At 53.2% G+C, this 24,369-nt stretch overlaps 1 protein-coding gene across 8 annotated transcripts in view; it reads right to left on the bottom strand.

The window, feature by feature from the left end:
• Positions 1 to 3,520: 3,520 nt before the first annotated feature.
• Positions 3,521 to 24,369, bottom strand: part of ANO10 (anoctamin 10) — a 203,462-nt gene continuing 182,613 nt past the window's right edge. For all 8 annotated transcript variants that reach the window (XR_011233899.1, XR_011233900.1, XM_069473554.1 and 5 more), the window contains one exon: positions 3,521 to 4,162. Coding sequence is in view for 6 of the 8 variants with exons in the window: in XM_069473554.1 (XP_069329655.1) it covers positions 4,094 to 4,162 (69 nt within the window). In the remaining 2 variants the exon portion in view is untranslated. The remainder of the gene's footprint in view (positions 4,163 to 24,369) is intronic.

The following is a 24,369-nucleotide window of genomic DNA, read 5'->3' as shown; positions in this document are numbered from 1 at the left end:
AGGAAAAGCATCTTTCTTCCCCTGAAGTGGCCGTGGCCCCTCTTATGGTTGGGACGGAAGGGTGCTCCAAGCCTGAGGATGTGGCTGTCCCGGCAGAGGGCCAGGCCCTTCCTCCAGGTCCTGTTAGGTCCCCAGGGGTGCTAGAGGCTCAGCTCCTGTCAAGTCCCTTCTCTTCAAGCCACCTTTGGGTGTGGCGTGGAGAACAGGCCGGGGACCTGGAGCCTGGCGGCTCCTCAGACCTGGCTGACCAGGGAGAAGTTCGCCAGGACCCGCGTCATCTGGCTGTTCACTGAGGCACCGCTCCAGGCACCGTCCTTGCAGGGCCATGGGACTCTCGAGACTTGTTAAAGACCAGTCTGGACCCTGCAGTCCTCGTCCTGTGGCCTTTGGCCTCTTTGTTGCTAGTTTCCTGCTGGAAGAAGGGCAGGAGCTGCAGGGCTTGGGGTTCAGGTGCTGGGGGAGGCCGTGGGGCAGAGGGGCCCGGGGCAGCAGCACTGTCCTGGCAGATGGCAAAGGGCAGATGTGGGCAGACATAGGCCCGTGGGAAAGGGCCACACTGCTGGGAGAACTTGCAGAAGTCACTTGAACCTTGTGTGCCTCAGCTTCCTCATCTATGAAATGGGTACATTTCATAGGTGTGGAAACCGTGGCCCAGAGGGTGCATTGAGGAGCACAATGGGCCCTTGGGCCTCCAGCTTTGCCACAGAGCTGGGTGTCCCTAAACATTTGGTTGTTTGCTACCAAAAGCGACTAAAAGATTTGTTTTCAAGTCTGGGCTTTTGAGCTGCTGGGGTGTGTGTGTGTGTGTGTGTGTGTGTGTCAGTGTGGCTTCCAGGAAGAAGAGAAGGGTCCACTGCCTGACCCCCCTGGTCCAAGGCTGCAGCCCAGGATGCTCTGGGGTTCCTGTCGGCCTCTGGTGTGGGGGCTTTAGTGCCCTGGAGAGTGAGAGGAGCCATCTGTGTGGGGTGACAGCCCAATAAATGTCAGTGGCACAGAAAGCAACGTGGCACTGCCTGGCCGTGTGAGGAGAGTTGGGCTGGGAAGTGAGTAGGACCTAGGGCCAAACCCCACTGGGGTCAAGTCCCAGTGACAATCTGTGGGTGTGTGCCACAGTCACAGGAGAATCCGGTCCCCAGCTGCCTTCCCCGGGGAGGCGGGAGTGGAGCCGAGGCAGGGCTGATGCTGGGGTGGCAGGTGGCGGGGCCCCTCTGTGCAGATGGGCGGGCCCAGGGTGTGTGCCACACGGGCAACTCGGAGGATGAGCTGGTCTTCAGAGCGTCCCCTGGCTGGGCCCCCTGCCTGGCGGGGCCCGCAGGACAGCCTGCACAGCAGCGTTGGGCCCCACACGGGCCTCCCCTGGGCCTTGGGGCTCCCTGGGTGGCCAAGGCTCTTTCCCCACGACCTACCCCACAGCTGCTCTCCCGCCGTCCTCCTGAGAAGCTGTCTTGTGACTGGGGAAGACCTGGTTTCAGTCTCCTGTCCTTCACCACGGTGTGGGCCAGCCCCTCTCCCCTCCGGGCCCTGCGCCCTTGCCTGATCTCCCGGGAGACGAGCTGAGGCCCCGCACTCCTGGTGCCCCGCACTCCTGGTGCCCCGCCTCTGCGTACCCGTCCTTCACCAGGCTGGGGGCTGGTACCAGGTGTCCGTTCACAGCCAGCACTGTCTCCCAGCTCTTGGCAACTGTGGAGGAAGGTGGGCTAGGGACATTGTGGGGTGGGGGCTCACTCAGCTAGAGTCCTCAGGGGTGCCGGGACAACTGGGTGGGCACAGTGGGGACATTCCCTTGGGCGTGGGTCACCAGGGGTCACCAGGGGTCCCCAGGCAGCATAGCTAGGGTGGGTTGCAGGGGTCACAAGAGGAACCCCCACTGTGGCCCACAGGGCAGTGGCGTGGGTTGGATCTGAAGGCCGAGGGGAGGTCAGCAACACAACAGTGGGTGAGCCAGTCCCGACGGGCATGACACGGCTGCTGAGGCCAGTGCGTGGGTGGGTGGGTGCGACAGCATCGGCCTAGGTGTCTTCCTCAACCCAATTAAGGTAATAAGGCCTAGGGAAGGACACCTTGGTTCCTCCACGCCTCTCCCAGCTGTGCCACTGGTTCCTGAGCACCGGCCACGTGCTAGATGCCACCTAGTCTGAGCACTGGGGAGCAGAGGAACTAGCAGACTGGTACAAACTCCCCTTCCCACCAACCTCCCTCTTGTCACATCACAACCTGGTTGGTTCCCACATCCATCCTCCCCGGTGGCCACATGCCCGTTCTGCCCTGAGCAGTGATTGGCTGAGGCTTGGTTAAGGGGCTTAGCTGCGCCCAATCAGACACTAAGGAAGGGCAGGTGGGAGGCTTCCGGGAAGGATGCAGTCCGACAGGGAACTGGTCGGCGCAGAGGAGGGCCAGCCTGGCGACAGGCTGCCTGGCGCGGGGGCAGCTGTGACCGCAGGCAACAGATGAGCTGAGCCGGTGGGTTCAACTTCTGGGCACCCAGGAGCCCCAGCTGGGATGGGAGGCAGATCTCGGGGTTTTGGGGCTCAGGCCTATACTAGTGGCTGACATTCACTGATGTTTTAAAACATGAGCCTATTCTAAAAGTGTCCATCAAACACTGAATAATTACATCTTGGAGTGGTTTATCCCAAGTAAGGGCAGGGGCAAAGCAACTCAAACATGTCCACGCTGGAAAACACAATGGCCGGTCGGGACCAACACAAGCCACCAAGAAGTGGCAGGTGGGGAGAGTCGGGGCCTCCAAAAACAAGTGATGCTTGAATTGGCTCAGTGAAGCCACCCCCATCACTGAGGGGAGGGAGGGAATCAAGGTGCCAGACCCCTGAGCTGAAGGGACAGGTCTCCCCCACCAGGAAGCATGTCAGCCCTGTTCTCCGTCTTCCCCGGGTGGACCAGGCATCAGCTGCTTCCCGGGTCGAAGTGCCCCTGGGTCTGCAGTGTCCAGGCTGTGAGGGACAGCGGGTGCTGGCAGGGAGGGGCCACCTGAGCCTCCTGTTTCATGGGGCTGAATGTTGAGCACAGTCTCAACAGCTGGCAGGATGGCTGGGACGCCAGACCCTGTCCTCGCAGGGTGGTCCTCACAGCTAGACCACAGCCGAGGGAGTAGCCGGGGGCTCTAGGGCATGGCCTTTGTGCCTGGAGGGCTGTACTGTGGACAGGGCTGTCACGCCTGTGAATGAGAAGCATCAATACAGCTAGGGCGGTGGACAGCACCACTGGACGAAGGTGGCCCCGCTCTGTAGGCCTGAGCCCACGTCACAGTGCCAGGAGTGGCCACTGGCCCTAGGCCTGCCCTGTGTGCACACCCCACACAGGAGAGCAGCCCTGGTGCCCTCGTGGGCTCCCTGGGACAGGCTCCCGAGAACAACGGGCTGGGCTTGGGCTACAGGCTCTGGCACGCGGCCTCCCGTCAAGCCCCTGCCCTCGGCTCCGCAGGCTGTTGCTCCATCTTCAGGGACCTCACCCAGGGATTGTTCCAGGACAGAGCAGGCCATTTGGTCAGAGAGGTGCAGATCGCCTTTAATAGCTCAGTTACCATGGTTTCTGTTGACAAGGGGTCTGTGAACACATTGCGAAACAGAAAAAGGAAAGAGGCCCAGGTGTGAGCAACACTGCCTCACTGCACCCCCTTCACCTGCAACCCGGGCTCCGCAGGAGCATCTCTCTGTGGAGGGCGCCGTCCGTGGGGCCCTGGTGGGGTCGGGAGTGACCGTCGCTGTGAGGGCAACATGGAGAGCTGGCGGCTCATTCGTGCCAGAGGCTCAAGCGCGGCAGTGGCTCTGGAGCAAAGCCAGGTGGCTGGAGCGGCATGTGGGCCCGGGGGGGAACCTGGAAGGAGCAGGGTGGGGCAGGGCTGGGAACTGCCATGAGCTGCCCAGGGGCCTGGCCGTCCCCTTCTGCCCACCCTGAGCCAGGACTCTGCGAGTGAGAAGGGCGCTTGCCACATGGGCACCACCTCATTTGGCCAAGCACTGGGTCTGGGTTCAGGTGCCACGATGCTGCCCTGGGTACCCTTCCCGGCCACGCACGGGCGACAGGTATGGCGTAGACACAGGCCTCCGTGGACAGGGCAGCCGGCGCTGCACACTCAGGTCTCTTTCTCCTTTCCGCTTACCCTCGACTCTTCCTTCAGGTTCTCGGCCGCAAGCTTCATTTGCTGTTGAGAGAACGTAAGACAGCAGGTGATCCACACAAGGCTAAGTGGTGACACCCAGGTAGTGGCAGAGGCCCCACTCTCTTGGGAGCTTGGGCAGTGGCTTTGAACACTGGAGAAGTGGTCACACTCTGACACTGCCTGTGGCTTCCTGCAAGTCCCTGTGTCTGACTGTGATGCGATGGGAGCCGGCTGGTGTGGGTAGAAATGCAGTGTTGTGTTGTGTGAGTCCAGCACCGCAGGGATTTTTAAGGACACCGAAGTGTGTGGCATCTCCTCTTCCCTGGATGACCAGGACGAGGGGAGTTGGGGGACAGGGCCTGGGAGAGGACAGGGCACCAACCTGGGGCCGAGTGTTTGCCCTGCCCCTATGAGCTGAGTGACCTTGGCGGTTTGGCCTTGCAGAGCCGACGCTCCAAATCATGACAATTCTCCCTTTGTCCCTACAGCCACAGGACAACCCTCACCCCTCCACCCTCACCCTCATGGGGAACATCCCATGAAGTCTCTCCGAGGGCAAGGCCAGGGTGCAGGCGCCCTCCTGGACGGCATGGGAGACTGCCAGGGAGGCATCAGGAGGGACTGAGCCCACGCCCACGAAGCAGGGGTGGGGGAGCCCCCAGCTCCCCTGAGTGCGAAGCTCCCAGCCACCGCTGTCCTGTGGGTGCTGGAAAACACGACTACGGCTCTGCCCCATTTGTTGAATAAATGAATAACTACTTTGGAACTTGGCTTAAAACACATACACAGGTTTTTGATAACAGGTACTACTTATGGAAAAACAAAACCCTTGAGCATGAACACTACTGGTGCCCCAGAGGAGCCCTGAGTGATGCCATACTCCCTGTGGCTGTCAGGGAGAAACGCGCCCTCCACACACCACAAACCAAAAGCCTCTGTCTCCTGCTTCCGTTTCCCCTCTGACGTGGCCTGCAGGTCTCTGGTATCTCGGGACAGCCCACTTCACACGTTGTCCAGCCTAGGCTGTCCCCCACGGGCGGCTTGGCCATGGGCTCCTGGAGGCTGACCCCTCGCTATCTGGCTTGGGGAGGACACTGCCAGGCTCTGGTCATCTACATGTAAGCAGGGCTTAGGGGGTGGCTTCTGCTGAGGGAAGGGGCCAGGGAGAGTCAAGGTGACCCGGTTACCAATCGGGGGGAGGGGGGTGGAGGGCAGGTTCTTTCTGCAGGGGCCACAGGCCTGGAGCAGGGGTGGACATGGGAGTTACGGCGGCCCAGGGACCCCAGCTGCAATGTTTCTGTAACCCTCAGCCTGCCAGGGTGACAGGACGGTTTGATTTAGTCCACACACCTGGAGAAGCTGAACTGTTGTGCCCTGTGAGTCTTCAGAAGTTGTTTTTCGTACCTGCTATCTTTCCATTACTAACGCTTCAGGTCTCTCACAGGCCCACGCTGCCTGTTAACTACGGGATGGAAAATATCTCCGTAAACGAAAACGGTAATATTTCAGCACAGGTTCACGGCAGAGTCTTCTAGCTGGTGTCATTTAATACTTATGAGACTTGTAAAATGTCTTTTTATGAGAGAGAGACACACACACGGAGAATGAATATGAATCTATTTCCTGATTGGTAAGTAACCATAAGACATTAAAGGCTACATATATTTCACTAAACTAGAACAATAACGAGGATAGAACATTCCCCAGCTTCTCACAGAATCCTGCAGCACATTTCCCCCCATTCCACAAAGGGAGGGAAATCAATGTGGGTATTGAGGCTCCTTTTGAGGCGCAACTTGCTCCCCCATTTGTGTGCGTGGCTATGGCTGGGAGCTCCGTGAGGTCAGCTGACAGGGTGACAGGGTGCAGAGGGGTCCCGCAGCTCTCCCAGGAGGGGCCTCCTGCTCCCCAGCAGCCAGGCAGAGGGCTCTTCTCCCTGAATGACCAAGCCCTAGGTGACTGCTGTCTTGCTTTCTAGAGCTGCCCCTGTAGTGTCCCCGCTTGTCCTTATAATTGATGTGTCCATGTGGGACTCCCTCAGTGACCACAGCCCCTTCTCTCAGGCTCAGGGTTGGGGGCTTCACCGGGTTTGGGGGCAGAACTCAGAACCCAGTTGGCCAGGCTCCTCCCCACCTGCAGAGCCCGCCCTGCTCCGTGCTTGCCTGAAGGCCTGGGATGTCCATGAGGTCACAGGGTCGTCAGCAGGGAACCGCGCTGCTGACAGCCAAGGCAGGAAGGATGGCCAGGGCCCTTACAGTCCTCTGTGCCTCGGCCCAGGCGTGCCCTTTCCTTCTGCTGCCCTAGAGCAAGGCTTCTTTGAAAGCCATGATGATCACGCCTGATGGCCTGGCCGGTTGGGCCGAACTCCCGCACTCCCTCCCGCTGTGGCTGGTCCCTCGGGGCCTCGTCTGACTCACTGGAGCTTCGGGATCCCCGAGCTCAGCCGGGGCCAAGGGGCATCTCAAGGCCAGCTTAGCAGCCAGAGGCGGCAGGTAGGGACAGGAAGGCTGTGCTCCCAGGGCCTCCACAGTGCAGTGACGGGCCGGGTGGTTTCCTCCCAGGAGCACTCTGCTGCCCAGGGCCGTGGTAGGGGGCTGGGGCTCAGCTGACTCCCTGGGTCTCCTCGAGCCCAACCTCCCCAGGAGGGGATGCTGAGCCAATGGCAGAACCAGAAACTAAAACCTGCAGCTAAAGCCTAAAGAAAAACCCCAGCAGTGTGGAGGAAATGAGCTGTAAGAGCCTGCTTACCCAGGATGGGAAGCTCCGTTGGCACGGGGTCAGTGAGGGACATCCACACCCACCCTGTGCAAACGGGGCTGGCCGGCCAGTGCCTGTGGCAAGCCCCATCTCTCCTGTCCGCAGGATGGAGTCAGAGGCCACAGATCCTTGCTCGTGGCAGTCTGGCCTTAAGATGACTTCTCTTGGGTAAACCAGTTGCCATCTACTGCTCACGGGTCCGGATCCCCTCAGTGTGGAGGTCATGCAACTGGCAAAAGAAACACCCCCTCTGTCCTTGGTGTAGAGGACGTGACGCAAACCTGCCCTCCTGGAAAAGAGGAGGCTGGGCCCTGCGCACGCGCGCTCTCCCTCCACGGGGAGACGGGGAGCACGGGCAGAACTAACTTCAGATCCATGGAATTTCTGAGCAGGAAGGAACCTTGGAGACCATTCAGTCTCGTGACCACTTAGGAATCCCGAGACCTGGCTAAATGCAGGCTCACAGGCCTCCTTCCCAAGATGCTGACCCTCTGGCCTGCAGTGGGGCCCAGGGTTTTTATGTTTTTCCACTGACCGTCCCAGGCTTGCAAGTCTCTGTGACTTGCTGTCTGCCACCTTTCACAGACAAGCGAGCTGGAGCTGCAGGGGTGATGACAGATCCCTCCCAGGCCACGCTATGGGCTCTGGCTGGGTGGGCTAGGGTGACCCCCAAGGCTGCCTCTTGCAGCTCAGCCCTTTGGCAGCCTTGGATGGGGGGTGGGTCGGGTGAGAGGGAGCAATATTATCCCCTTTAAAAAAACCTGCTTTGAGACTCCTTAAATTAAAACCTTTATAAAAATATAAGCAAGATAATGGAGCCAACTTCTCCACAAAAGAGGATCAGAACGGAAGAATGGAATTTCCCCCCAACTCTTGACTCATTAAAACACTCATGCTCCAAATTATTCTTTAATAAGTACAGATTGAGTTTTTGCCATTATTAGTAATGTTTATAACGGGAACCTAATCATTAAATTAAGCGTGTTGGCCAAATGCACAGCTTAACGTAAAGGATGTGTAACTGGATCCCTATCCCTGTGGAGAAGCAGAGAAATATTTTCTGAGACGTGCAATGCTGGGGTGGCCACTGTGGACCCCACAGACCTTGGACAGCCCCTTCACCCTCCCAGGCTTATAGCAGGGACTCTGCCTGGCTGAGCCCACAATCAACTTTAGGATCCTTCCGTGCACAGCGCTCGGGAAATTGCTACCAACTAATTATGCCTCTTGCCCACTTTGAAATCTTCTACAGTTCTGCCTACTCTACCTGCCGAGCACACCCCGCTCCTCCATGACCACGGCCAGCCCCCCCTCCCCACACCAACCATCCACGGAAGGAATCTATCTGGGCTGCCCTTGGCTGAAGGCTGGAAAGCCCCATGCACCCATCATCAGTTCCTGTTCACTGCTGGCCTCACACGCCTGTGTCCTGAGTGCAGGACACAGCGGCTGGGATGGAGCCAGGCTGCTGGCCCGTGCGTCCTGGGGCAGCAGCTGAAACAGAAATGGGCTTCTCAGGTCAGTCAGCTCAGCTCAGCAGCAGCACCTGGCTCCGGCGTCCCCCAGTCAGGGTGTGCAGGCCCGAGCACAGAGCGTCTCGGTCACTAGCTCTGCCCCCCACCCTAGTTCTGGTTTCACTGATCTGGGGTGTGGCCTGGGCCCTGGATCTCTGAGAGCTCTCCAGGGGATTCCAACATGGAGCTGAGGTGAAGAACCACTGCCTGAGAGGAAGCAACCCCTCCGTGTCACCTGAGGAGTGGAGCGAAAGGGCGGGCAGGAAAGGAGGACCAACTGCGGGGCTCCTGCATTCAAGCTGTGCACACATGCCTCATCCACACCACGCAGCCACAAGCAAGGGCTTCTCTACAGGTGTCACTGACACGGCCATAGGGACTCAGCAAGGCTAAGCCACATGTTGATGACATGCAGCATTTTTATTTGTTATATCTATTGAAAAGTTTACCTCCAAGTATTGTGAAAATATTCTCGTATGATTATTAAAAAATCCAAGCCTGCCTGGGCCTGGTGATGCCACCAGGCTCTGACCAGCCGTGACAGTAAGTGCAAGGGCAGGAGGGCCTGTGGAGCAGCCCATCAGGTGGCTCTGGAGGGAGCTCGGTCCATCTCTCCCTCTGGACGGCTTGCTTCATTTTAGTATGTGACAAAATATAAAAACTGAGTCTTGTAGGGCAAAAGCATTTGGCTCCCGCCACCCAGCCCAGCCAGCCTCTCTCCCTGGCATGCCCACCTCAGAAGCAGCGTCACCAGCCAGCTCCTCAGACCAGGGCTGCAGCTGCCCGGCCAATGCCTGCTCCTGCCTGCCGAGCATGCCACTCCTCCTGCCTCCCACCTGGGGCTGTCTTCCGCCTGCTCTGAGACACCTCCCACACTCTCCCACTCTTGCCCCAAAGCAGCCCAAGTGATGCTTTAAACAGGGGGCCTCTGTCGAGCTGTGGACTTGTCTCTCACCCCTTCCCCTGCTGCCTTGGTTCCGCAAGAGCCACCAAGGTTCCTTCTGCCTGGTCCCCTGCCCAAGCTTTGCTGGTGACTCCTTCCTGCCACTTGGTCCTCAGCCTGCTTCCTCCCAGGTGGAGCCACCTGTCACCATCACATCCTTCTATTCTAATTCCTGTACTCCACTCAGGCCATCTGGTTCTCTCATCATTTATGTGCACATTTTTTCCGTTTTAAACATTCTATCCCACCTGGTATGGGATCTCCAGAGAGCAGGGCCATGACTAGACCCACGGGCCTATGACAGCGCCTGGCACCAAGCTGGTGCTCCGTGACCACTATGGGAGAGTGACCAGCACAGCTTCGAGCCTGCAGCAGCAGCCAGAGAGATTGTAACTCAGCCAATAGTCCCAGCATAAGTAAGATGAAGAGGTGACGCCTCCTTTCTCATGTGTATATAGATAAGACATACTCAAGTTCTTGAAGTCAGCGTCACTCTCTGGACCACAATGTTTGTTGGTCACACGTACGGGATCACAGAAAACACACTGGTAGTGGGGGTTTGTCAGAAGTGCCAGGATTCCAATGCTCCCAACAGTTACCTGCCCTGTTACGATTCAGACGTGGGCACCGGTCCCTAAGGGTCTGACTCAGTGGGGGCAGGAATGTCATGGCTTGCCCTGGTGACAGGAAAGGTGGTCTGTAGTTACAGCTGGGTGGGAGGAGGAAGGCTCCCAAGTTATCAGCTAGTTCTCTGCTGGAGACTGAGACTCCTCCAAGAAAGTCAAATCCCATTCAAAAAAGGCTCCCCCTCAGAAACAGGTGACATGAAGGGGTATCCACAATGAATGCAGTTCATTAACTGTGTGACCTCACCCTGGGGAGGGCGAACATCAGTTCAAGTTAAAAAAAAAAAAAAAAAAAGGTGTTTAGAATGTCCATTTCTCAAATGATCTCTTGAGAACTGCTTTCTCTGCACATTTGGGTTTCAAAGCAAAATTTCCCAAAGCAGAAGTTAAAGGCACTTTGAAAGGAGATGTCACAGATATTTTGAGACTGCAAATTACTTCCAGTGGAGAGTAAGGAGCCCGCAGAGGCTTGCTTCCCAACCATCCCTCAGGCACATACTTGTTCTGATGCTTCTGGAACAGGGAGCCCGTTGTCTGATTAACTACAGCCGCCTCTCAGATCTGGGCAATTGGAACATTACATGCCTCCCAACGCTACGGGCCATGAGGTTCCAAAGGATGCTAAAGCAAAATGACCAAGCAAAACTGATGGAGAGAGACCCATCTCCCTGGGTCCGGGAGACACTGTCAGGTGCAGCAAGCCCTAATCCCAGCTGCTCACTGCCCCTGCCCCTTTACATTCTGTTGGTAGGTGCTGGTGTTTTCTCCAAGTTATGGGTACCTGTAAGGCTGGTGGCAGGCACCCCTCCCTTCCCTAATGAAAAAGAAGCCCCTCCTATTCCTGAATACCCACCCTAAAGCTGAAATGAAGAAATTCCTCACTCCTTGTGCCGACATCTCCTGGCCAAAGAAGCTCCCATCCCCCATCCCTAAAAACGTATATAAACCCACTCAGACTTCTGGGCGGGGTGGCTTCTCTAGCTCCACTCGTGGGACTGTGAGGCTCGCCTGGGTCCCTCTCTCGGGGACTTGTTACCCCCACCCGGGAACGCCCCAATAAAGCCTCTTTACTTATCCCTTTCAACTCTGCTCGTCTTTCTTTCTCTGGCGCCGGCTACTTCAAAGAAACCTTATATTTGGTGCCGAAATCCGGGAGGGGCGTTTGGCTGCGCTGGCCCACTCTGGGGCCTTGGCTGTACCACCCCTCCGAGAACTCTCGCATTCCGGACCGGGACCTCCACTGACTGCCTTCGAGTCTCTGATTGACGACCTCGGCCTGGGTGAGTCACCCCTTGTTATCCCAACCCGGAACCCCCGGGAGCCTCCGTTCCCTCTAGGAAGCTGTTCCCTGTCTGTTAAACCGTGGGCCCACGTCGGAGGCTCCCCCGTTCCAGGGGCTGAGGCTACTCGGGATGCCTGAATTCCTCTCACCCCTTTCCGTGCTGGCACACTAGTCTCAGGCGGAGACGTCCCCCCAGACTTTTGCTGCCTCCGTAGCCAGGAAGCTGTTCCTGGCTGTTTCCCCATCCGGGTTGAGGTGACATGGGTAACCAAAATTCCCCGCAAGATGCCCCTGGGGTGTCTGCTGGCCAATCTGAAGGCCCTGGATTTAGGCATCTGGCCCAAGCGCCTCATTCTTTGCTGCAACACTGCCTGGCCAACGTATAAATTGGACAATGACTCTCAATGGCCTGAAAATGGGACTTTCAATTTCAATATTCTGCAAGACCTTGATAACTTTTGTCGCAGGAATGGCAAATGGTCGGAGAATCCCATACGTCCAAGCCTTTTTCTGTTTGCGCTCCCGTCCTTCTCTCTGTCTGACCTGCCACCCCGCACAAGTCCTCCTTGTGCTGGATCCCCCACCGCCCTCCGCCTCTTCTCCCTCTAACTCTCCACCGGACGTCTCTTCAGACGCCCCTTCTGCTTTCTCCGATCCACCCGACTCCCTCGGCCCTCCCCCCACTCGACCTCCACCATATCCACAGGCGCCCGCCCATCCTCCCACACCACCCAGCCACTTGCTGCCGACGTCTCCAGTCAGCCAGCACACTCGCTCCCACGCAAACCCCTCAGACCAGCCCCTCCTCTGTCCATTACGGGAGGTGGCAGGCGCCGAAGGGCTTATACGGGTACATGCTCCCTTCTCCCTTTCTGACCTTTCTCAGATTAAAAAACGCCTAGGTTCATTTTCTGATGACCCTACAGCCTACACCTAAAAGTTCCCTTACTTGACACAGGCATATGACCTTACCTGGCATGATATTTTTATCATACTGTCCTCTACCCTTACTACTGATGAAAAAGAGCGCGTCTGGGCAGCAGAGGGACCACCTGTTGCAGTGTGTCCTTGCCGGCCTCCAGGCCCCCGCCCACCATGCAATAAATTATGACAAACTCAGGGAAATCACTCAAAAGGCAGATAAAAACCCCGTGGCCTTTCTCAGCCGCCTTACAGACGCCCTTATCCAATATACCCGCCTAGATCCTACCTCCCCCGCGGGGACTACTGTCCTTACAACTCACTTTATTACTCAGTCCTCCCCTGACATCAGAAAGAAACTCAGAAAGGCAGAGGAGGACCCTCAGACCCCTACCTGAGACCTGGTGAACATGGCATTTAAAGTCTTTAATTCCTGAGATAAACAGGCAGATGCCCAAGAGGAGGCCCGTGTCCACCAAAAGGCACACCTGCAGGCCCAAGCCTTGGTTGCAGCCCTGAGGCCGGGGGGACCCGCAAAACCATCGACCTCGTGTAAGGCGACCAGCCGCGCTCCACCAGGCACCTGCTTCCAGTGCGGTAAGGAAGGCCACTGGGCCAAGCAGTGCCCGCAGCCACATCGGCCCACTAAGCCTTGCCTGACATGTGGTCAAGAGGGACACTGGAAAAGTGACTGTCCCTTGGGACAGAAGTCCAGAGGGTCAGTCCTTCCATCCCTAGACCTGCCGATGGCAGCTTTGGGTCTGCCTGCTGAAGACTGAAGAGGCCCCAACTCAACGACCCCATCACCCTCGCCGAGCCCAGGGTAACAATCAAGGTAGCGGGCAGGGCAGTGTCCTTTCTGGTTGACACAGGGGCTACCTACTCTGTCCTGCCTTCCTTTTCAGGCCCTACCTATCCTTCCCAGGTGTCGGTCGTGGGTATTGATGGCAATCCCTCTCAACCCCCCACCACCGGTCCCCTCACCTGTCTAATAGATGACCATCCCATCACCCATTCCTTCCTTATCATGCCCTCCTGTCCCACTCCACTACTGGGAAGGGACTTATTAACCAAGCTGGACACCACCCTCCACTTTTCCTCTGGAACTTCCGCCCTCCTCCTTCTCTCTCTGTCTCCAGATTCCTCAGCTCTGCCCACAGCCTCTCCTGCTTTACTGAGTCCTACATACCCCCTCCCACCAGAACTCGTAGACTCTCAGGTATGGGACACCTCCACCCCAGTGGTGGCCACACACCACACGCCCGTCCTCATTTGACTCAAAGACTCTTCATTCTTCCCTTCTCGGCCACAGCTCCCTATTTCACCAACCCACCGCAGGAGTCTACAACCCTCATAGAACGTCTTCTGCGCAAAAAACTTTTAATTCCAACTGACTCTCCCTATAACACACCCATTCTCCCGGTAAGAAAGCCAAATGGCTCCTACAGGCTAGTCCAGGACCTCAAACTCCTTAATGAGGCAGTTGTCCCCATACACTCTGTGGTGCCTAATCCCTACACTTTACTTTCTCATATTCCACCCTCCACCACCCACTTTTCTGTCCTGGACCTCAAGGACGCTTGCTTTACCATTCCTTTAACCCAGCCAGCTACAATCTCTTTGCCTTTACGTGGGAAGATCCTGACATGAACATGTCTCGACAACTCACTTGGACTGTCCTGCCCCAGGGGTTCAGGGACAGCCCCCACCTCTTTGGTCAGGCTCTCGCCCAAGATCTTCTTCAATGCCCCTTACAACCAAGCACTGTCCTCCAATATGTGGACAATTTATTACTTTGCAGCCCCTCATACTCCGACAGCCACACACACACTGCCTCTCTACTCAACTTCCTTGCCTCTAAGGGCTACCGGATGTCCCCCTCCAAAATTCAGCTGTCTAAGCCCATTGTCACTTACCTTGGACTTAGTCTCACCCCCACTTCCCGTCATCTCACTGTTGATCGCCAGCAGGCCCTCTGCAACCTCCAGCCTCCCACCACTGCAGAACAAATTCTATCCTTCCTTGGGTTTGTTGGTTTCGTCCGACACTGGACTTCCAACTTCTCTCTCCTTGCCAAACCCCTCTATGAGGCAGCACGTGATGCCTCTGCTGGCCCTCTCTTAAACCCTCAGGCTGTCTGCCGCGCATTCCTAAAACTTCATGACTCTCTCCAGAAGCACCCCCTCTAAGACTCCCTCATCCTGAAAAACCCTTTAACTTCTACACAGATGAACGCCAAGGCCTGGCCCTCGGCATCCTCACCCAACCTCTGGGACCTACTCCCATTTCCGCCCCAGTGGCCTACTTATCCAAACAGCTGGACACCACGGTCTGGGACTGGCCCCCTATCTCCGCACCTTAGCAGCAGCCACTACTCTCACCAGGGAGGCCCTAAAACTCTCCCTGGGACAGAACTTACATGTCTTCTCCACCCACCACTTACAGGACCTTCTAACTCACCGCTCTTTAGCCCTTCTCACTCCGTCTAGACTACAGAAATTCCATCTCTTACTTATTGAAAATGCCACCATTACTTTATCTCGGTCCCTGACCCTAAACCCTGCCACTCTGCTCCCCATTCCCTGCCTAACCCTGTCCTCACACTCCTGCTCAGAAATGGTTGAAGCCTCCACTACCCCTAAACTCGATCTGTCAGATAAGCCACTTCCTACAGCGGATTTAACTTTCTTTGTTGATGACAGCTCTGTCACAGGTGAGGACGACGCTGGGCAGCCTATGCCATTGTCTGTGCCTCTCAGGTAATAGAAGCCTCCCGAATTCCGGAGGGCACCACCTCCCAAAAGGCAGAACTCATTGCTCTCACCCGAGCCTTACACCTAGCCCAAGGCAGGAATATAAATATTTACACGGACTCCAAATATGTGTTTATGATAGCTCACTGCCATGCTGCCATATGGAGAGAACGGGGCTTTCTCTCCACCAAGGACTCCCCTGTTATTAACACCACCCTTATCTCCAGTCTCCTCGAGGCCCTTCAGTTACCCACCCAATTAGCTATCATACACTGCAAGGGACACCAGATGGATGGGTCCCTTGTCATTAAGGGAAACAACGATGCTAATACTGTCACCCGTAGTCTAACATCCCCAAAACATCCTAGTCTGGCTCCTCTTTTTTTCCTTTCCATTCCTTCCCTCCAGCCTCGCTACACTCCAGAGGAGCGCGACAGCCTTCTCACCCAAGGGGGATCAACCACCACCGAAGGGTGGGTCCTCCTGAAAGATGGCAAGCTGGCTCTCCCTAAGGCACAGGCCCTGGAACTCGTTGGCCAGGTCCACTCTTCACTTCATATTGGCACTAAGGGCCTCTCCCACTTCTTACAGCCTCTATTTTCACACCCTGCCCTATATTCTCTCATCAAAACTATTTGCTCGAACTGTGACATCTGTGCCTCTGTTAACCCTCAAGGGGGCTTCAAACCCCCTATATCCACACCTCCCCGGACAAGACTGGCAGGTCGATTTCACTCATATGCCACCTCACAGACATTTCAAACCATGTACGGCCGGCCTTTTCTCATTGACCATTATCTTCCAGCCCAGCCCCCACCTTTGGCCTCCTATCTCCCATATCTCTCCCTCACCAGGCAACTTCTCCGGGCCCACACAGACAGGTATCTACCTCAGCCTCCAGAGACCGACTCAAGTATCTCTCACATGGATATCCTCGACCCTTGAGACCAGCGTTGGAAAATTAAAGTCACAGGCAAAGTATACTGAAAAATACATGACTATTACCCTTCAGCGACTATTCACGTCAGCCATGAATACATCCTGGCCCACCAGACACAGGTTCAAATATCTATCAATATTCTGGAAGCAGAACAAACTCTAGCAGGAAAACTTTCCTCCCGCCCTAAACATCCCCCTCTTACCTCCTGGCTGAATATTATTCAACATACCCTCGCCTTCCTAAACTCCTCTAAAATAATCTCTAATGTCTCCCACTGTTTCCTCTGTACCTCCCTTCAGCGACCCCCTACTGGCTGCTGTTCCCCTAAACTTTTCTAACCCCTAAAAGACTCCCTCATCGGGTCCCTCATGCTCCACTCCGCTCACTTGAGTTTCCCTATGGGAACCTGAGCCCACAGGCCAACCTTATGCAGATCACACATGCTTTCTCACCACCCTCACTGACCCCAATCTACAACTTCATGGACACTGTCTTACTAACCATACTGTGACCACGACCACCTCTTCTGCTCCGGGACAGTTCTTCTGGTACAACGGAACACTTACCTGCTGCGTCAATTCATCCACCCCAGGTCCTTGTTTCCCTGTCATGGTCATCTCTCAATTAACTCTCTATGCCTCAGGACTTGCAGGAGGTGCCCTGGGCCACAGTGTCATTTCTGCCCAAGACTTTGCAGATTGCCTACAGCTATCCCTGGAAACCATGTCCGCATCACTAACTTCCCTGCAGAGACAACTGACTTCTCTGGCTCAGTTTCTCCAACACCGCCTGCAGGAATTATCCAGAGTAGCAGTAAACCAGATGCTTCTTCACCCCTACTCTCCCCTTCCAGTCACCCCTCCACCAGCCGACTCTGGCCCATAGCTCCAACTATGCCCCTCAAACACAGGAAGTAGCCAGAAAGACTGCGGCACCCTATTATCACTAAAAGGCCGGAATGTAAGGCTGGTGGCAGGCACTCCTCCCTTCCCTAATGAAAAAGAAGCCCCTCCTATTCCTGAATACCCACCCTAAAGCTGAAACAAATAAATTCCTCACTCCTCGCGCCGACATCTCCTGGCCAAAGAAGCTCCCACCCCCCCATCCCTAAAAATGTATTTAAACCCACTCAGACTTCTGGGCGGGGCGGCTTCTCTAGTTCCACTCGTGGGACTGTGAGGCTCGCCCGGATCCCTCTCTTGGGGACTCGTTACCCCTACCCGGGAGCGCTCCAATAAAGCCTCTTTACTTATCCCTTTCAACTCTACTGGTCTTTCTTTCTCTGGCGCTGGCTACTTCAAAGAAACCTTATATTTGGTGCCGAAACCCGGGAGGGTGCTTTAACTTTCAGCTGTGCCGCCCCTCCCCTGGACTCCGGTCTTAAAACCTTACAGTACCCCCAAATACACATGAAATCACTAAGCAACAGACACTTCCCCAGGAGTCCCAGGCTTCAGCATCGGGTGGACACACCCCATCTAGATGGCTTCCCACAGGCTGTGGGGCTCAAGCATGTGTGTCCAGGCACCAGTTCCACGCTTCGAGGGGTTGCCTGGGCCAGCTTCATGCAATCTTGACTACTTTCCTCCCCATTTCCTGCATTTCTAATTGTTCTTGTACCACAAAACCTCTTTTTTCCTCCAGCTTCGCTGACATAATTTTTATTGTCTGTTATGTTCTATTACCACGTATAACTTAAATTTATAGTGTGACCAACACTTGCATCACATTACATGCCAGGTACTGCTCTAAGTGCTATACATACATGAATCCACTTACTCCTCATAATCACCCTATGGGAGGAGGACCATTACCATCATTTTAAAGAAACAGAGGCACAAGGAGGCTGAGAAACTTGCCCAAGGTTACACAGGTCATAGGAGGTTTGAGCCCGGGTCATCTTGCTCCAAAGCTGGGCTCCTAACCTGCACTCTACCCCGCCATTCCCTGATGTTGGATCTCAACATGATTTTGTTTTGGTATAATAATATCACCCAGCTATTTGCTGGAGTCACCTGTGTTTTGAGATTCAGATTCACTTGGTGTGTATCCTGCTTTGTCTTATCACACCTGGCTCAGATTTTCTGCTTCTGCTAAATCTCTGAAACCAAAGCAGTCTGGCTCTGGAACACATCATGTTAACCTCTATCCTAATCTGTAAGCATACATTTTAGCAAGATAGTAAAAGGTGCTTAAAACTTCAGAAAGGAAGTTTAAGAATAAATTTTCAAAAAAATCCAGAAGTCCTTAATGATTTTTTTTTTAAGAAAGTCTTCTAAAGGGAACAAGATAAGAAAATGGGAAACTGCAGTGAAAAAATTAGTTGACAAAATCACAAATGCTTGAGCGGCTGAAACCTGGGAAAGGCAGCTGACGTGTTGCTGAAGGGAGCATCTCCAACGAAGAGAATCAAAGAAGTAGGAAACCTTCATCTGGCAAGGGACTGCAATTCACTAAACACACAAAGGGTAACAGAAATATTAATAAATTATTCAGGAATAAGAAAGGTTAAAATAAGCCGTGGCTCCTTCATTAGATAAGGAGAAAAAAATGGTAACAGATGCTGCTTAAAAGGCTGCTGAATTGATGCTTTTTTTAAACATCCAGATACCAGAGTGGAAAGCAGTGGGCTCAGAGTACCTTGGGGACATCCACCAAGAGGACAGCACAGCAGTGGCCTGAAGCCAGGCCCAGGGCAGTGCCTTACCCTTGCCTGCTCCAGGGGTGTGTCCCACTGTGTAGGATCAGGTCAGAATGCAAATGAAATTTATAAAGTAGAGGTATACTTGGAAAGAAAAACAATCAAAGTTCCTAAAATTAAAAGCAAGATATGACTAATTGCAAAGAAATAAAATAACATGATCAATTACTTCTGGAATGGCCATCAACTATGTGCATTATGACAACACAGGTAAGAGGGTGACCAAGACAAGGGTTATGAAAGAAGACATGCAGTTGACATCCCCAAATGGGAAGACAGAAAACACAGATGAAGGTGACACCAATTCCATGTGAGAAAGGGGGAAAATTTTCATATTTTGTCAAATAATAATGCAAAAATAGTATAGTGATTAGTTTGCCCCTTTAGAGGACAAATGACTAAGATTCTTTTAAAAATTGCTTTGTTACGGCATCTCTCACTGAAGAAACTAGGTATATAGGTGATATTATTTTGCAAACTGAGATGCAGAGAGGAGATCTTCCATTCAGGTTCTGCCACAATATGGTGCTGGGCTGTTTCAGAAGAGAGGGAGGTCTATCATCTTTTCACTAATCCTCAGCCCCGTGACACTGACATATTCAGTGATGTCACCAGGACATTGCCCCAGCTGTTCAGGTCATCTAGATGACCAACAGCACCTGGGCTGGAGAGGACATTTCCTGGACAAGACTTACACAGCATCAGTTCTTCGGGAATAAGCTCACTCCTGCTCTGAATACAGGCAACCGGCTGCTCCTCCCTCCTGGCCTGGGAGAAGGGTGGACTAGAGCCTCAGGATCTAACTCTCTTCCTGTCTGGAAGCCCTGGGAGCCAAGGAGGGCAACAGTGTTGTGCTCTCACAGCAAAAATTTGCTGAGGCCAGGGAGTCCCATGTGTAGTTACACTGGTTGCTAGGATCCCCTGGGATATGAGACACAGATAAGCTTGTGACCAGCCAAGGCCAAGATGACGATCTGGCCAGCCTTCATCTTTAGTCTGTGGGTTTCAAGGTGACAGCCCAGGGCTCAGGGTTCAGGCTGGGAGAGGAGGCATGGAAAGGCCAGTGGACACCAAGCACAACCCTCACAGGCTCCTTCAGTGAAAGCCATGGCTGGGAGGTGTTTTCAGACCTGGGTACTGAAACCTTGACAATTTGGTTAGGTCAAAGGCTAAAAGCCTAAAGAACAGAAAACACCACCACCGATGAACCATAGAAATCAAAAGCTCTCTAAATGGACCCTGAGCTGGGGTGGCCCAGTGGGGACCACGGTGCTGTGGCAGTCAGAGGTATCCCAGCGTCCAGCCTCCCACTGGAGTCCTGACTCACTGAGGGGACGCAATTTTACTGTGGCATGAGAAAGAAACCCAGAGAGTTTAGAAAGTGAAAAAATGAAGGAAACAGTCTCCTAAATGAAGTGTAGTAGATAGTCCACTGCCCATGTCAGGGTTTCAACACATGATTATTTTTCAACTTAAAATAAACATTTCTCTTAAATATGAATGGGGAATAACCTTCAGTCTAACAAAAGACTGTCAGTCCGTCGTTACCAGGGAAGGGAGAGCAGGCTGAGCAGGAACAGCCACCACGGGGCGGGCTGGTTCTCTGGCTGGAGGAGCTCGGCACCCCTTCCTCGCGCTGGGAGGGTGAGGGAGGCTGCTGCGGAGGGGGCCGGTCCCACCCTTGAGAAGCACCGAGCCCATCGCCAAAGTGAAAACAGACCCTTATAAAATGCAGCCACAGCTTCAGACCGCTGAGAAAGCACAAATGTTTCCCATGGTCTTTAAGATATTCCCCAGGGCTTTTCTTCCCCCTCTGAGTACTACATGGCCCCTTGATAAACACAAATATCTCTGTCCTCTGTTAATGTCATCTAAAATTTCAAAACCAATATGACTAAAAAAAAATCGATTATAAGATGATGATTTTTAAAACTCTACATCCCCTCAGTGCACAAGGGATCACCACGCACCCCTCACCCAGGGGCTGGGCCCCGTCCCTGGCCAGGTGAGAAGGGCTCCCTGGGTGCTGACGGCTGCAAGTCAGCAGAATTGCTGGCATTTGCGGCCCCTGCTGAGGAGCCTGGGTAAAGCTGGAGCCAGGAATGATTGGCTTGACTATGCTTCATTTTACCCCAAGGAAAACACAGTAAGTGCTAGGCAGGGATTCTAGCCTTTATTCACTTGGAATTCCTTTCACTCAGAACAGTTAATTCGTACTCATTCCTATTTATAAGCCTCAATAAGCAGGATTAATTACGGCTTCTCCCAGACACCTTTCATTTCACTCTAATTTTCCATTCCCTACAACCCCTCCTGGCGAGTGGCAGCCCCTGTAACAAACACTGATGGCTAAATGCAGGTTGATGGAAATGTCATCACTCTTCACTGTTGTGTTACAGGGTCTTGAGCACATGTGGCAGCCAGTCAGTGTTTTCTGAAATCTAGAACTGAGGTGACACAATGCTGTCCCACTTGGTGACAAGAGGCCACTGAAACCCATCTGGGGACTCCTAGCACTGAACCACCAACTATCTTTCTACTGTCTTCCTCTAGGTCATACCTTTTAATCAGTTAGTAGTAAGTCGAATAAATTTTAAAACACATGCCTATTTGCCTATTTTTTATCGATTAAAAATGTTATATACATGCACAAAATTCATCCCTCAAAAAGTTTCCAACTGTTCTAGGAAGATGCCGTTCTCCCCCCAGGCTCCTGTGGCTTGCTGTGGCCAAGGCGGGAATAAACTATCCCTTTGCTCTCTCTGACTCTGGAGTCCAAGGAGTCCTGCCTGAGGATTTTGAGGATGCTGTAATTTCAAGGATTCACCTCCTTCTTGGAGCCAGGAGAGATCAGGTCTAGATAATTTTTGTTTAAAGTAGCTCCTCTGCTTCTGGCTAAAGGCTAATGTTCTTCCTGAAAGCAATCTGAGACAAACTGCTTCAGAAAGAAAATGAAAGAAAGGAAAGATAGACAGATGGAGGAAAGCAAAGAAGCAAAAGAGAAAGCAAGAAGGAAGGAGGGGGGCTGATGGGGGGGGAAGAGAGATCTCAACATCTTGGACGGTCTTCCGGGCTCTGCATAAGGAGCCAGTGGCACTGGATCTGAGAAACTAAAACAGCCCCTCACAATAGTGGGAAAGGGGACCCCACTGTGGGCTGGGTCTCTGCAGGTGGCCTTGTCCTCATGAAAAGGTTTCTCTTCTTCCATAGGGATTCAGGTTGCTACACACATCTGAGATCTGTGTTTTTTGAAAGGCACACGTGTACGTGTGTACATGTATGTGTCCAAATCCGCAGCCTCTAGGTGTGAGGCAGTGAGACCAAGCAGGGCCCATGCCTGGGCTGCCCCAGGCAACCTCCACCTGTCCTACCAGCTTCTCCACCCCAGCAACCCCTGTGTGTCCCTGGACTCTACAGGTGGCCCTGGAGACAGCCCCCTGGTGAGTAAGGGTGGGGCTTTCCTAAGGGCAGGGTTGAAGCCTGGGATCTCCGTGGGGAAGAGGGGGCTGATCTAGAAATGGGAATGAGGACTAGGAACCTGGCAGTGCCCAGATGTGTTTGTCTTCTTCACTGGACTCTGGGAAGAGTGCTACAGTCACACATTGATTAATGACAGGGGCACGTTCTGAGAAATGCCCCATCAGGCGATTCTGTCATTGTGCAAACATCACCGAGGGCCCTTACACAAACCTGCTACACACTGGGCTATTTGGTACAGTGCTCCCAGGCTACAAACCTGTACAGCATGTGACTACTGAATGCGGTAGACAATTATAACACCAAGGTAAGTATCTGTGTATCTAAAATATCTAAACATAGAAAAGGTACAGTAAAAATATGGTATAAAAGATTAAAAAAAAAGGCACACCTTAAAAGATGTTCTTGGTTCTTTAGATGAGGCCAGTATTAGGCATGCTATTGAAAAAAAATTGTTTGTGAATTCAGAAAGAGAATAAAAGCTAGGACTACTACACCACACATTCAGAAGAGTACAAAAAATAGGAAGAGAAGTGGTAAAATACAAGGCTCCAAAAGTCACCACAAAAAGAAGCTAGTCCCAAATACTTTCTTCATTCCAACCCCCCCTATCTCTATCCACTGCTTCTAAGTCTAAAACTGAAGCTGTATCATGTGCTTTGAGAGCAGCAAACACTTTTCAGAAACGGGAAAGTTCTAGAAAGATGGTATCTAGCCCATGTGACCCATGCTCTGTTTAGTCTGGCCTTTGGAAAAGAGACCACAGTCACAGTTTAGGTTAAGCTGTTGGCCAGCGCCATCCTGCTTAAACTATATGGCTGCAGACAGATAAACCAAAGCCATGAAATCTAGTGTGTGTCAGAACACTACCTCCTTGCTTTGCTTTTTAGAAACATGAGCTGATCCATCTAAGAGGTGTTGAATTTAATGTGCCTTCAAATATTTAGTCCTTTCTCTAACATTACTACTGTTTACTTGCATGGAGCCAAGAACAGGAGACAACACAAGAGATAAGCTGTTTGCTAACAAGGAATCCCTTGGTAAAAGTTATAAAATATAGATGTTTCTCACCTGTTACCCTGAATGTTTTATAACTTTTACCAATGGCTTGTTAAGAGGACATGGAATAAATGTTTTAGGAGCCCATGGCCAGGTTTTGGTGATTCTGTGTCACCTAGCAGAGCCCACAGCCGATTCATGGTTAACCTACACGGCTCTAGGAGGGGAAGCACACCCATGTTTCCACAAGTCATTCTGGATGAGCCAAACAAACAAGCTTACACCAAATAAATAATCATGTAACTATACAAAGTTGTGGGTATTTATTTTATTGCCCTTTGAGCAAAGCATTCCAGATAAGTATGTGGCAAAGCACATGGTTAAATGCTCTTACTCATGTAGGCTTGATTAAAAGGGCACGAAAACCCTTGGAAGGGACGAGTAAAACATCCACAATGATTAATAACATAAGCTCAGGGATAAATCCTACCATTTTTATTTTCAAAAAGGAACTGGCATCAGTATCAAGATTTCCTCGGTGTCCTCAGAAAAGCCAGTCACTCCCCTGCACACACACCAGCAGCCAAATGTCCCAGGCCATGAGGAAGTGATGACTGACCACAGAGGAAAACACGTACCAGACAGAAATGGAACAAAACAAAACAGTGGGGTGAGTCAGAGCCCAAAGGTCTCAGCACAATGAGAGGACAACCATTTCCAAACAAAGCCCTCACAGGTACAAAGGCACATCACCGACAATGACACACAAGGAGAAAAGCACTCTACCAACAGTTCTGAGTTCTTGACCTCCAGGGAGTGTTCTTCATCCTTAGGGAAGCAGAGTCCCATGACCCCACCTATGGTATTTTAAACATGCCGTGAGGAACTTGCAGCCCCTGGGAGAGTGCAAGAGACACTGGGCTTCTGGCCAGCAAGTTGACACGCCTGGACTGGACCTTGAACACCTCTCAGGCCTCCTCCCCCAATCCTCCCCCACTGCCCTTCCGACTGGAAAGCTCAGTGCAGAGCTGCTGTGCAGGAGCTCTGGGGAAATCACAGATGCCCAACCCTCATGCCCAGCGCACTGAACTAGCAGCAGGTCTCTAGTTTCAGGGTCCTCCCATTTCAGAGTTGTGACTTTGCATAAACCCGTGCATTCCTTCTGCTCTTTGAAGATACAGTGCATGTGTCATATCTTCGAAGAAGCTTCCTCAGCCTGCCACAGGTAGGACTGGTGCACTCTGTGCTGCACTCCCACTGGGCCCCGACCTGTATGCAGAGGACTCCTGTGTAGGAGCTGACATGACCCTGTCTACCTGTTGGCCTCCCTGCATCT

The sequence above is a fragment of the Eulemur rufifrons genome, chromosome 7 (genome assembly GCF_041146395.1).
Source record: "Eulemur rufifrons isolate Redbay chromosome 7, OSU_ERuf_1, whole genome shotgun sequence".
NCBI lineage: Eukaryota > Metazoa > Chordata > Mammalia > Primates > Lemuridae > Eulemur > Eulemur rufifrons.
Note: the sequence above shows the minus strand (reverse complement) of the source record. Positions and strands in the feature narration are given on the sequence as shown.